Below are 13,752 nucleotides of genomic sequence, written 5' to 3'. Positions count from 1 at the left end.
GGTACCTCAGTGAAGCCTATGCCAATTAAGACACTGCTAACTTCAGCTTGATACTGATTTAACTCCACATCAAACTGGTGTTCAGACAGGAGCCTTGACCCATTTAACAGATGCAGTTTTAAATGACATCTCACATTTTACACCTGCAACTCTTAATACAGACCTACAGGCAAGGCAAAGCAACCTGAAGGTCCATCTGAATTTGTAAGAGGTTTCTGGACTACTGCAGAAATATCCTTTTTTCTAGAATGGTCTCTTGAAAATAAAACCAAATTGAAGCACACCTACTAACTGGATGTTTTTAGCTGCATATTACACTACGTAGAAGGAGCCAAATGTTCCCCTGTCACTCAACACACTGCTAAAGATGTAAGTTGCTCTTTTTTTACTGTGGTTTGTAAAAAGAGGGGTTATCTTTTCTCAGGCCAGCTGCCACTGAGAAAAAAAAAAAAAAAGAGGAAAAGGCTTTTGGGAAGAAGCCCCTTCTTCAGGCCTGAAATAGCATCAGTAGTCTTGAAGGTGAAAACCAGCCGAGAACGACTTATAAATTTAATTAGATTATGTAAGAAGCTAGACCATCTCAAAAAAAAAAAAAAAAAAAAGGGGCACTGATATCTGGAGCAAAGGAAGGAAGAGTAGGGAAGGAGAGGAGGAGATAAAAAGGGAGCTCCACTGGCACACGCAAGGAAAGCAATGAGCAATTCACTGCCTAAGGAAGGTGAGGGACAGGGAATTGTGTCCTGTGCCCTGATGTCTCTGCCAAGTCCAGGATCATTAGCAGCATTAAGCGTTTCAGGTCCCGTGATGTCTTTTGAAGGTATTTTATCAATGTCTCTTAAGAATCAGAGTTCAAGTGAAGTCTAGATTTGTTTCAGCTCTGACAGACTGCAGCAGAAAAGTAAGTCCAAAGGGGGAAAAAGAGGTCTAGGCATAACTGCCCTTCTGTCTTTCATTTCAACCCTGACTACTGGGCTAAATCTCACTTATCCTTATAAGAAAAATAATAAAAATATACCTGCCCCAGCCAGCACTTTTGCAAGTGCATAAGCAGTTCCTCTGAACTTACCCAACCCAATTTCCCTGAGGGAGTAATAACAGGAAGAGCTCTACAGCTTCCTAATTATTTCCCTATAAATGTTTTGAAAACATCACTTATTTGGAGGAGGTCCAGCACCCAGTAGAGCAAATGCATATCCATGTACACAGATTGACTTTCTGTGTCCCTGTGTCACAGCCCTCGCAAGGTCCAGAGCCCCTCAGAGCTCAGTGTGGGGATCAAGGTGAGGAGGCAGCAGCTGGAAGTGGCCAGGAGAGCTCACACAGACACATCCCTGTCAGGCTGACCACGGAGGGGACACCCTGGCTATGGTGGGATACGGGCAGCAGCACTTCCCCGGGGTGCTTGGGAAAAGCTGGGCACACTTCTCCTTGGAAAGCCAGAGTGTGGATTAATCAGGCTGCCTGTGTTAAATTGGAGGCTAGTCTGGAAAATGTGGGTGCAAAGATGCTTCCTAATACAAGACAAGGAAAAGAGAGTGGATATACATTTAAAAAAAAATGGCGGAAAAAGAAAGGATGCATAGATGTGCCCAAAAGCTGTACCATCTTGCACCAACTGGCAAAGGAAAGTGAAAACGTGATTGTTCCAGCTCAGTGACTCTGAGTAATGAGAAAAGAGCCAGTGATCACGCATCCCAGACACCTCATAAGAAGTTAGACAAAAAGAAAAGTGTTACTGAGAGCTTAAAAGATTAGGAGCAAGAGGAAAATTGGTGTCGAAAGCCATGAAATGCAACCACAGGCAATGAGGGAGAGGCACCAGCCCTGCTCTGGCACGGGGCAGGACTGGTTGCTCTCCAGAGGTCCCTGCCAGCCCTGACCCCTCTGACTTGGGAAGGATGAAACCCCGCTCCCCGCTTGGCAAGCTGAATCTGAGCAGAGCCCCGGCAGCCAGGAGGGCCAGCCCTGTCCTGGGGTGCATCAGGCACAGCATGGCCAGCCGGGCAAGGGAGGAGATTGTCCCGCTCTGCTCTGAGCTGGGGCAGCCTCACCTCGAGTGCTGGGCACCACAATGTAAGGAAGACATGGAGCAGCTATTAGAGCGTCCAAAGGAGGGCAGTGACGATGGTGAAGGGCCCTGAGAGGAAGCCGTATGAGGTCGCTCGGTGAGTTGATCCTGCAGGAGGCGGAGGGGAGGCCTCAGCGCACTGACAGCTCGCCGGTGCCGGTGGCCGCTGTGGCCGCTGCGGCGTTGCCCCTGCCCGCGCGCCGGGAACCCGGCGCTCGCGCCCCCCTCGCGCGGCGGTTCCGGGCGCGGCCCCGCGGGGGCGCCGCTGGCGGAGGGGCGGGGCGGCGCGCAGGGCGCGTGCGCGGTGACGCGCGGGGCCGTGCCCGCTATATGAGCCCCGGCAGGCGCTGACTCGGCCCTTTCCGCCCCGCTCCCGCCCCGCGCCCGGGTCGCTGCGCTGAGACCCCGCGCCCCCGCCGCCCCCCGCCGCCGCCATGATCATCTACCGGGACTGCATCAGCCGTAAGGCCGCGGAGGGGGGGGACGGCGCGGCCGGGAGGGGCGGCCGGGCCGGCACTCGGAGCGGGGGGGGGAAGCGCGGCCCGGGCCCGAGCGCTGGGCCCGGCGGTGCCGGCGCGCATGTGCGGGGCTGGGCCGGGGCGGGGGGGGCGCGGAGCCCGGGGGCGGGAGCGATGGGGGAAAAGTGGTGGGTGCCGGGAGGCGGGGGCTGACGCGGCTGGGTGTGTATGTGTGTTTGTCTGTCCCCGCAGAGGATGAGATGTTCTCGGACATCTACAAGATCCGGGAGGTGGCGGACGGCCTGTGCCTGGAAGTGGAGGGGAAGGTGAGTGCCCGCCCGCCCCGAAGGAGGGAGGGAGGAAGGGTTGCCGCGGTGACTCACGGCCGGTGGGGAGTGGGGGTGGCCTCCCTGCGAAGAGCCCGAGCAGGGAAAGGGAGAAGGGAAGACTCACCTTGGCCCAGTGCCCCGTGCTGCCGTAGATGGTGCCTGAGAGAGCCGGGTCAGCCAGGCTGGAGTGTAATGGAGCTTCGGTTGTGCACCGTGGGGGGAGTCGTGCTTGGGAGTCATAGAATCATAGAACGCTTTGGGTTGGAATGCACCTTGAAGATCATCTAGTTCCAACCTCCCTGCCATAGGCAGGGACACTGTCCGCTAGACCAGGTTGCTCTAAGCCCCATCCAGCCTGGCCTTGAACACTTCCAGAGGTGGGGCATCCACGGGTTCCCTGGGCAACCTTTGCCAGTGCCTCCTACGTAAAGACTTTCTGCCTAATATCTAATCTAAAGCTACTGTCCTTCAATTTGAACCCGTTCCCTCTTCTCCTGTCACTGGGAAATTAGTGCTCAAGCTGCAGCCAGGTTCCTTGCACTGAACTGTGTCTCTCGAGTTGTGCCCTGCTGTCAGGTCATAGGTGTGTAAGAGCGGTAGTGCTAAGGTTTTTTGCAGAGCCGTTAAGTTTTTTGATGTCTCTAAATCTAGATGGTCACCAGGACAGAGGGTCAAATTGATGACTCTCTAATTGGTGGCAATGCCTCTGCTGAAGGTCCAGAGGGAGATGGAACAGAAGCCACAGTCATAACTGGTGTTGACATAGTAATTAACCACCACCTTCAGGAGACCAGCTTCACAAAAGAATCCTACAAGAAGTACATCAAGGATTACATGAAAGCGTAAGTGTTGGTAGGCTTTTCATTTCAGTTGGATTGCAGAGGTTTTGTGTGCTTGGGATTGTAAAAACAGCATTGGATTTATTCCTATTAGGTGTTCATTCTGATACAGGTGTGAAACTGGCTGTGAACTTCAGTAATGTCTTAATGCTGGGCAGAACTGGGGCCCTAGAGAATGGGGGATGGACTATCTATGTTTATTTTGGCTGAGGTAGAGGACCTGATCGTGTGCTTTGGATCTTATTTGTAGCCTTTCTTTCCTATTTCTCTATGCCAGACCTTCATGCGGAGGAACTGAGGTGATAAAGAAAAGCTTCTGAAGCTTTTCTAGAGTGACAATGTAAACAGCTAAAAAAAAGTGTGTGAATGGGTCTTTTTGCTAGTTTGTGGTGTAATAGCTGTTGGTTGGTGTTCAGAGGGGGTAATATTGAAAGTGAAAAAGCTTTGTGATGTGGGTGGGTGATACTCCTGGTGCTGTGGAAAGGGCTTGCTGATTTTTGCCTATCACTAGCCTGGTTGTAAAATGACCTTGGTAGGAGTGGCAGGTACTGTTCTGTGATTTCACTTGAAAAACTAAGTTAAAATTTGGGGGCTTTGAGAGGAAGTGGGGGAAAGGCAGCAAAATCTAAGTTTGACAGGTAGCTGGGTCGACTCTTTCTGCTATGACATCCTGCCAGACAGTGAAGATATTAAGTTAGAACATGTTTTCAGAGCATTTTTTTCCTTCTCCTTCCAGAATCAAAGCCAGACTTGAGGAACACAAGCCAGAGAGAGTAAAGCCTTTCATGACTGGGGCTGCAGAACAAATCAAACACATCCTTGCCAATTTCAAAAACTACCAGGTAAGTTATGTCTCCTTACAGCAGTATTGATAAGCTCTGATTGGTTCATCTGCTGAATAGCTTGTTGAGAATTTTGATGGTTCCTGTTGTGAGGATGCTAACTCGCCGGTCTTTAAGAGAATTAGGGGCCCTGAAAGTCAGGGAGGAGAAAGAGCCAAAGACTGTTAGCTGTTTGGTGGTGTCATTTCAGCTGGTAATGCTTGTAGTTAGCTACATCTGTTGTTATGGTGATTCAGGGACTTTGCAGTTAGACTTGGAAGGTAGATCACTTTGGCCCTTGCTGTCTCTTGCTCTGTTCATAGCAACAAGGTAAAATTATTGAATCAAAGAAGGCATTGGGTTGAAAAACATCATTGAGTTCCAATTCCCTGCCATGGACAGGGACACCTTACACTAGACCTGGTTGTTCAGAGCCCCATCCTGCCTGGCCTTGAACACTTCCAGGGATGGGGCATGCACAGCTTCTCTGGGCAGTCTGCGCCAGTGTCTCACTAGCACCACGGCAAAGAATTTCTTCCTAATATATAATCTAAATCTGTCCTCTTTGGAGTTTCAAAGTCATTCCCTGTTGTCCTATTGCCATGTGCCCCTGTCAAAGTCCCTTTCCAGACTTTTTGTAGGCCCCTTTATGTACTGGGTGCTGTAAGGTCTCCCTGGAGCCTCTAGGGGTGAAAAGCCCCAAATTCCTCAGTCTGTCCTCATAGGAGAGGTGCTCCAGGCCTCTGACAATCTCAGCGGCCTACCTGGGCTTGGTCCAGCAGGTCTACATCCTTCTTGTGTTAGGATCCCAGCTCCAGACCTGGATGCAGCACTCCAGGTGAGGTCTCAGCAGAGCAGAGGAACAAAATCATGTCCCTTGACCTGCTGGTCACTCCTCTTTGGATGTTTTGGTTTCTGGGTTGCAAGCTCACAGTGCTGGGTTACACAGACTTATTTGTCATCCAGCACCCCAAATCTTTCTCCTGAGAGCTGCTGTCAATCCATTCCCAAGCCCTGCATGTATTTGTGCTTGGGGTTGCCCTGACCCAGGTATAGGGCATTGCACTTGGCCTGTTGAACTTCACAGGGTTCCCATGGACCCACCTCTCCAGCCTGTCAAGATCCCTCTGGATAGCATCCCTTTCTTCTGGTGTGTCAGCCATGGTGGCACTAAGATGGACAAGCTGCAGAGAAAATCCCTGTGGTTGGTCAGGGAGACTTTTAATTGTATAAAAAGGCATTTTCTCCTGGCATTAGCCAATTAAATGTCTTAGAGACACATTCCTCTGAAGTTCTTTGTAGGAGAGAACATGAATCCAGATGGAATGGTGGCTCTCCTGGATTTCCGTGAGGACGGTGTGACCCCATATATGATTTTCTTTAAGGACGGCTTAGAAATCGAGAAATGTGTAAGTACTGAACTGAACTGGGTTAATGTGCCCAAGTACATGGTGAGCTCCTTCATCTCTTGTTCTCCTGTACCCCTGTTAAAAGTTGAACACTAACTGGCAGTTTGAAAACTTTTAAGTATTGTGTAAGTACAGCCTGATTGGTGCTTTAATATTATACAAAGTGCCTGAAACTTTGAGTACTATTCAGTTGTACTAAAAGGGGATGTATATCACTGCTGTGATTCATGGTGACTTAATGGCCAAGAAATGCAGAAGGGATGGCCCTGGTGAGATGTGTGTAATTGGGAGTGAGTTTAAACCATTAGATTAAAGAGTAGTCCTCTGAAATGGAGCATTTCTACTTTAGATCCCTTTTCTGGGAATTAATTGCGAAGTACCTTGCATGGTCATATTCTATCTTCTTTCACTTAATCTGATGCCCTGATACAAGAACTGTCAGTTTAAATATTGCCCTAAATTTGGGAGCACAGTATTACTTGACCCGGTACTTAACCTTTTTCTATCTGGAATCTCCCAACTACCTGAGCTCCTGTGGTCTGGAATGTGGTTGCCCACAAGGTAGTATTTGGATCTCAACACTTGTGGGTTTTTGGTTTGCTTGGAGACCTGTGGAATTCACTGCACTGTGGGATCAACAGTTGCTTTGCCCATTGTGGACTTGTGAAGTCTCTATATAGACAGCTAAATTTATCTGTAAAGCCTCTCACAGGCTTTCTGGTATGCGAGTCATGTAAAGATGAGCCAGATTCTGGTATGGAGCAGTAGCCCAATTAAAGGGACACTTCAGTTGGCCAGACAGACACAGCACCTCCCACAGCCTGATGGAGGGGGGATGTCTGTTCTGGTCCTGGAACAGGTGATCACCTGGAAGGCACCTCCTGGGAGCAGAAGCTTCTGTCTATCTCCTCTATGGGGGCACACCTTTTGGATGTGTTGTTTGGATAACTCCACCTACTTTGAGGTGGAGTAAAAGAACAGTAGCAAGGTGTTGCCATGTGCAGTAAAACCTGCTTCAGCTCCTTGGTGCAGCCTTTTTCAGACACAGCTGGGTACGTTGTAAGCTCTGGCACTTATTTAGGATGTGCTTGAGGGGAAACCTGAACCTTGGTGTGTCAAGAAGGAAGGGTGTGAATGAGTGCTCAGCCTGGCTTGCTCAGCAGCTGGTGGGTGCCAGTTGCTCTGTACAATTGTAAAAATGATCAGCATCCTCTGATAGACCATGAGCACTTTTCCTGTTGCTCCCTGGTTTGCACTAAGATGCAAAAATAACTTCCTTGCGCTTTCTGCCTGCCTGACTGTGGCAGCCCAGATTGAATTAGGGAATACACAAACAAGTTACAGAAACTTGCTGATACTGTCATGACCTTTAACTAACACTTGCTGCTCTTGTTTCAGTAACAAATCAAACAGTATGGTTTTGGATCACTTGTCTTCATAGCTGGCTGCTGTTTCTTCTTCATCGGCACAACACCAGGAATCAGCAATGTCTAACTGGACTGATGTCATCTTGAGCTTTATTCACTTATTTTGACCCTGATTTGGAGTGGAGGCATTGTTTAAAAAAAAACGAAAAAACATCTATCATGTAGGTTGTCTAAAATAAAACTCATTTAAACCCATTCTAGGTGATGTCTTTTGGTCTGATGTGTCTCTCAAGGTGACTTGAAGGAGAGGTTACACCATGGATTGATGCTGTCAATAGCACAGCTGGTGCTATACCACTACAACTGGACTGTTTCCAGACAGATTTCACAGTTTGCCTGTGGCACTGGAGTGCAAAAGCAGGTTGATGTCAATAAGGCAAAGTCCAAGAAATGTCATAACAGAGTGGACCACCTTCATCTTTTGTGATTGCACAGAGGCTTATCTCTGGACGAGATAAGAAATTAATAATAAAAACATCCCAGAATGGAATATGTGCTACTCAAGCTGAGTGCTGGCTGAGCTGCTTTGTCAGACAAGAGCACTTGAGCCTCTCTTGAACTATAGTATGTCTCCAAGATCAAGGCAGGAGGCTGAGTGAGAATACTGGGGAGAGAAGGTGAAATGGCTGTTTTCCAACACAGCTTGGCTGTGGCACTTTGAATTTGACAGCTGTTGGGGAGCATATGAACTAGAATTCAGTCAAGTTGCAGGATTTGTGGTTTTTCTGTACTTGGCCTCTTGGAGACAGATGTGGAATGGCCTAGCTCTGCCCTAGACTTCCTCCAAACCCAGGTGCATGCCTGTACTTGGGTCTTACCTGAGTGTTCCTTGTTAGGGAGTGCATCTGTTTGACAGACCTGGAGCAAACACTGTTGCTTCTCAGGTTCTCTTTTGAGATGCAACAGTAACAGGTTCCTTGCGCTTTCTGCCTGTCTGACCTGGTGGCAGTTTGGATTGAATAAAGGAACACAAATTCCTTCAGAGCCCCACCTGGACCAAGGCGGGGGGGGGGGGGGGGGATGTCTGTTGCTGCTGACCCTGTTCCTGAGCAGGGATGTTGCCTTGGACTGCTAATCATTAACTTTTCCTGCTGCAGTGATGGCAGAGGCATAGGAAGTTAAGGTGCCTGACAGGGGAGGGCATGGCCCACTTGCTAACTGTTTGTCTCCTTTGGTGTTCTCACATCTTTGCTGTCTTGTGTCAATTTTTGGCCCCTGGTGCTGGAGGGTGGAGGTGGAGGGGAGTTCTGCAGGGGTGAGATAGATGTGGCAGAAGGCTGGGAGGAGTGAGAGACTGGAGGAGGGAGTGGAGCCTGCCCTAGTTATCTCTGAGGTTCCTGTCTGGTTAAATACACCCTATTTTAGTTCTGTGGGAACTTTATATATATATATATATATATATATATATATATATATATATATATATATATGAGGTTTCAATTTTTTTTTTGTTGTTTTTCAAGGTTTTTCAATAAAGGATTTTGAGTCAGCTGTGCTGGATGAGGTACAATTTTGGTGTAGCCTGCTTCACCCATTGCGGCTGGGAGGCAGATTCAAAGCCTAGATAAAGCCACTTAGGCAGTTTGTGCTTTTTCTTGGAGAGGATGTTCTCTTCCCTTTCCTGATGCATCTTCATTAAAAATGAGAACATTAAAAGAGAGGGAGAGCAAACAGTCCTCAGTTGAGTAAAGTTAGTGTGGGCAGGGCAGTGCTGGCTGGTATGCCTATGCTGCCCCTCACAGCCCTGGCTCCCACTCTTCGTGTGAGTCAATGTTTAAAATTCTGGAGCTGATATGTGGGAGTGGAAATGACTCCTCCCCCCCCGGCTGGTCCTGCCAAGGCTGGGAGCCCTGGGCACCAGCCTGGAGCAAATTGCCACGTGGCACCTGTGTACAGATGGAGAGCTGCTTTGAAAAGCAGGTGCTTCAAAGCACGATGAACACAGCCTTGCTGCTTGGTTGAATGGCAAATTGTGTGTCATCCTGTCTGTACTCCAGGCTCATTGGGGTATTTAATTGCTGTGTGCAGACATTCCTAACTAGGGAGTTCTGTGCTCCAAGCAGGTGTGCTCTTCTGTACGGCACAGCCTCTGGTGGGAAGGCTCCTTTCAGCTTGCTGTAAGGAAGTGTCAGTTCAAAGGCTCTGGAGATGTGGGATTTTGTTTGTTTCTTCAGTGAGCTGCAAGTGAAATGTTCTTGCTGGGCTCACTGCACTTCCCAACCATGCATTGCTGCCTTCAGTTTCTCAGGATAAGCCTTGCTGCTGTGCAGCATCGCGTCTGTCAGATGCACCAGGGAGGGTGTGGCAGGGAAGGACTGCGGCAGTGCCAAGTGCTTGTCTTAGCTGCACTGCTGTGGTAGCTGCCTGCTGTGCAGTCAGGCTGAAGGAGAGCTGGGAGTCACTGCATGCTGGGAAGGGGAGCCCGTGCTGGTAAAGGCACTTGTCCACAGTCCGTGACACAGCTCTGTGCTGGGGAGGAAGTCTGCGTATTTCCTCATGGTGTAATTCCTCTTCTTCCGGCCTATCTTCAGCTCAAGCGGCTGTTTCTTTCCTGGGCCTGAAGAGCTGAAGGGGTTTGGAAAGGAAAGTCTTCACACTTCAGACAACAGCTTTGGAGTTACTGATAAAATCCCCCATGATAACAAATTAGCTTGGTGCTGCTTAAAATACAGAACTGACAGCTTTAACACTCAGCCCAGTCCTGTTTTAAAATGTGCTTATCAGGCTTGCATCTTGCATTCCTGGAAAGATACTTTCAGTGGATTTGGGAAGGATCCAAATTGCATTCTCCCTGAGCCTCATTGAGCAGGTTAAGCAGCTGGGTAGAAACCTCCCTTATGCTGGCTAGAGTCTCAGGCTCTGTGAGGCCAGGAGGCCACTCCTACACCCACTACGAGCTGGATGCTGACAGGAGAAGGAAGGTTGATTTGCTTTCATAAAGAAACCTGCCTTTCTAGTTTCAGGCTTCTGTGGTTAAAGGAGTGATGCCTTGGGGCTGAAGGAAGCAGCTGCTGTGCTGGGCACATGTCCCATTGTCTCCTTGACTTTTTGCCCTCAATGTCTGCTTATTGTCTTACAATAATATTGTCTTTGCTACCTCACCTACAAATTCACGCTATTTTTGCCCTCTGGGAGCAAGCAAAAAACCCCAAACACTTTCCATGCCCCATTCACTGATGTTAATGTCCATTTTGCTGCTTGGCCATCTGCTTTGAGGAGAAAGGGTGCAGACCTGGGGATGTTCATGCAGTGCAGGGAACATCTGGTGTGCTGGGAGAGGCACTGGTGTCCCCACTGCCCCTCTGGGGTGCCCAGCTTTGCCCACTGAGCTGGGGATGGATGCCAGAGCCCAAGTGGGTGATGGTCTTTGAGCCTTGTGCAGCCCTCAGCTTTGGCACAAGGAGGGAGAACCTGCAAAAGGAAGATTCTAAATGAAAGTCTGTAGGAAACACAGTTGGGTTTGATTGGTGTTGGGGGCTTTTTTTGTGAATTTATTTTTTAACTCGGTTTAGCTCACAGCCAGAAGGCATTTACAATAAGCACAGGACATGGTTTTTATCAAATAATATAAGACTGAGTTGGTTTTTTTAATTTGGAAAAAAATTGGAAAAGCTGCAACTTGCCTACTTCCCTAAGCAAGTCCCTCGCTGTTGAGCTGGCACAGGTCAGCCCACTTCAATCTTGGCAGTGGGCAGCTGTTCAGGGAGGATGTTTTCATTAAAGAGCAATAGTATCCACATCAAGATACTTCTGCTTTCTCCTACTCTGCTGCTCACTTGGAGCAGATAGGATGTCTCCCTCTGCTCCTGAACCTCCATCTGCACTTTAGCTCTGTAGCCACTTTCCTGGGGTGTCGCTGCCATTGTAAGCTGGGATGTTTTGCTCTGGACCAGGAAATCTCTGTGTCACTGTAGCTGGCAGTGGGAGAGCAGCAGTTAAACACCATGTTCATTAGCTCAGGGATAAACATCTTTGTAGGAGGCAAAAACCCTAGCCAAGCCTGGATGTTTTTGCCCTAAACAGTACCAAATCCATTCACAAGGGCACAATCTTGCTGGTTTACTGTCCCTGTGTCTTGGCTGCCTTTTGGTTGAAGCTGCAGCTGGAAGCTGTTGTGCGAAGATCACAGCCAAGTGCCTGTGGCCAGGGCTGGTAGCTTGAGGGAGCTTTTTTTGGGTGCCAGCAAATGCTGGCAACCCTGCTAACGTATTCTGCAAGAGTGGGTGGGATGTTGTTGAGGATGCACATGGCTGCTGGGCATTTTAATCCACTGGAGCTGCATTCACCACCTTCTACCTCAGGCAGAAGGGATCCAAACACCCTTGAAGACCTTTTTAAGACCATTTTGGTTGTGTGATGCCAGTACTGCCAATGTTGCAGCAGCTGGACATACTGATAAAATGCTGAACCATTGTTTCTCTGCAGTCCACACTTTATCCTGGGAGCTAACAGCTGGGATTCACCTCCCCATCTGTAACCAGCAGCAGTAGGAAGGAAGCACTGCTGGCATTTGGAAGAGCAAACCTCTTTTTTCCTATCCTCAGTGAGGTGCAGATATGCTGGCACAAAGCAGTCCAGCTGTTTGACTTTTTTTTTAAATAGGGAATGTCCATGAACACAGATGTTGAGAAAGTTTTTTAAAGATCAGCTTCCCAAATTATATGTAGTAGAGTGGTTGAAAAATGGCCATATAAAGCTGGGTTCTCCTGTCCTCCTCAGCTAATAAACCCCCACTGCTGCTACTAGAGTGGTCTGGTTCAAGGGCTGAGGTTCAGCTGCTCTACCTACAGCTGTGTCTGACCCGAGCTGGGTGCCCCCAGCCTCTCCCATGGCAGTAGGGAGGGATGATTTTGCTGTCCCTGCAGCTGTGCTGCTGCAGCCACAGAACTGCCTGCAGCTGCTGGTGCTTCCTCATGCTGCCCACAAAAAAGGTGTTTCAGGGAGTCAGCTCTGCCCTTCACCCACCATCTGCAGCTGCCCCAGCCTGCCAGCCACCCCCAGCAGCATGTGCCATCCCAGTACCTCATGTCCTGATTTTCAGCTGTGCTCTTTTCTGAGTTAATTTCTTCTCGGTAGCTGTTACAGTGCTGTGTTTTGGATTCAGAATCTGAGCGGTGTTGGTAACACACCGATGTTGTTTTTCTGCTAAGTCGTGTTTACCCTAAGTCAAGGACGCTTTTCTGTTGTCTCATATGCTGCCAGCGAGAAGGGATGCAAAAGAAACAGGACAGGAGGGAAAGCACAGCTAGAACAAAGGACCTAGGCTCACCAGGGATATTCCACACCACAGAATGCCGTGGCCAGTATATAAACGGGGGGGGGACTTATCCATAAGGGGGGGGTCTGCCATCAGTCAGAGGGTGATGAGCACTTGTATTGTCCATCACTTGGTTTTCCCTTTTTATTAGCATTTTTATAATTTTTTAACATTACTACTATATTTTACTAATTTTCAGTTATTAAACTGTTCTTTCTCAACATAATAGTTTTACTTTGATTCTCCTCCTCTGGAGGAGAATTTCCCTGGCGTGGGGGGAAAGAGAAGGGAGGTTGAGTGAGCAAGGGATCTCTAAAGGGGTGGCTGTCACTTTTTGTCTGCTCAGGTCCCTGCTGGTACTGCCTGAGCTTACCGTGTATGCAATTTCCAATGACTCAGACTGGTCATTCAGGTCATGCAAGGCTGGAGAGTGGACATGCTTTTAATCTCATTTAATGGCATTTAGCACATAGAAACTTCTGCTCATGCCTGTGGGACCCACTTGCCAAGCAGCGTGCTGACCACTAATGTTCAAGAACATCTGCATGAGCAGAGTTCAGCATCAAGCAGAGACAGCAGCACATGGGAAGACCAGCAGGGAATTGTTCATCACTGCTGCGAGTGCAGAGTTTAAATTAATCCAAATGTGGGGGCCAGGGAATAAGACCTGAACGCCTCTGAGCCTCCTCTTCTCTTCTGGCAGATGGAAATCCTACCAACAGCACTTGTGTAAGGGCGTTGTGCAGAACAAGCACAGCAGAGCTGGAGAGCTTTTGCTGGTTATTAAGTGATGGATCCAAACAAGGTTCTCCCAAATGCTCAATCATTATCCCAGCCTTGCAGGAATTTAGTCCTGCAGTGCCCTGGGTTACTGCAGAAGGTAGAATACGGGGCTCATAGCAGCATGTTTATCTTGCTGCTTCTGTCTCTATGATGGTTTGTACTGTAAGATCCCATGGCTTAGCTGCAGGCTGGATGATGACCTGCCAAGGACACCTAAAATCTCCACCTTCATCTTTACCACATGCTCCCACCAGACAGGAGCCAGCAGCAGAGCCCTTGAAGGCATGGCACAGGTCCTGCTGCCAGCACAGGAGAGCATCTTTCATGCTCTAGATCAGCATCTCTGTGGGCTCATTGTTAC

General features: G+C 48.9%; 2 protein-coding genes and 2 non-coding genes across 4 annotated transcripts in view; 3 read left to right on the top strand and 1 right to left on the bottom strand.

The window, feature by feature from the left end:
- Nucleotides 1-2,120, bottom strand: part of SLC25A30 (solute carrier family 25 member 30) — a 32,771-nt gene extending 30,651 nt beyond the window's left edge. The window contains exon 1 of the mRNA XM_054514115.1: nucleotides 2,052-2,120. The gene's annotated coding sequence lies outside the window, so the exon portion shown is untranslated. The remainder of the gene's footprint in view (nucleotides 1-2,051) is intronic.
- A 295-nt stretch (nucleotides 2,121-2,415) lies between these two features.
- On the top strand, nucleotides 2,416-7,546 carry TPT1 (tumor protein, translationally-controlled 1). Its single transcript, XM_036386216.2, has 6 exons — nucleotides 2,416-2,530; nucleotides 2,779-2,852; nucleotides 3,507-3,697; nucleotides 4,431-4,536; nucleotides 5,808-5,924; nucleotides 7,323-7,546. The coding sequence occupies exons 1-6, from the start codon at nucleotides 2,503-2,505 to the stop codon at nucleotides 7,323-7,325; spliced, it is 519 nt and encodes a 172-aa protein (XP_036242109.1). The 5' UTR covers nucleotides 2,416-2,502; the 3' UTR covers nucleotides 7,326-7,546.
- Nucleotides 7,128-7,257, top strand: LOC118694025 (small nucleolar RNA SNORA31). The gene has a single exon (XR_004981367.1). It is a non-coding gene; the product is annotated as a small nucleolar RNA SNORA31 (small nucleolar RNA).
- Nucleotides 7,547-8,190: 644 nt separating the features above from the next.
- On the top strand, nucleotides 8,191-8,326 carry LOC118693915 (small nucleolar RNA SNORA31). Its single transcript, XR_004981342.1, has one exon. It is a non-coding gene; the product is annotated as a small nucleolar RNA SNORA31 (small nucleolar RNA).
- The last annotated feature ends 5,426 nt before the right edge of the window (nucleotides 8,327-13,752 follow it).

Source organism: Molothrus ater, chromosome 2 (assembly GCF_012460135.2).
Source record: "Molothrus ater isolate BHLD 08-10-18 breed brown headed cowbird chromosome 2, BPBGC_Mater_1.1, whole genome shotgun sequence".
Taxonomy (NCBI): Eukaryota; Metazoa; Chordata; class Aves; order Passeriformes; family Icteridae; genus Molothrus; species Molothrus ater.
This window is presented reverse-complemented; position numbering and strand designations above follow the sequence as displayed.

What these genes read in the sequence shown, in the direction of transcription:
- TPT1 (XM_036386216.2), top strand. Translation starts at nt 2,503, where the DNA reads ATGATCATCTACCGGGACTGCATCAGCC. An exon ending in CTACCGGGACTGCATCAGCC is followed by an intron (nt 2,531 to 2,778) that starts GTAAGGCCGCGG and finishes CTGTCCCCGCAG; the next exon opens with AGGATGAGATGTTCTCGGAC. An exon ending in GCCTGGAAGTGGAGGGGAAG is followed by an intron (nt 2,853 to 3,506) that starts GTGAGTGCCCGC and finishes CTCTAAATCTAG; the next exon opens with ATGGTCACCAGGACAGAGGG.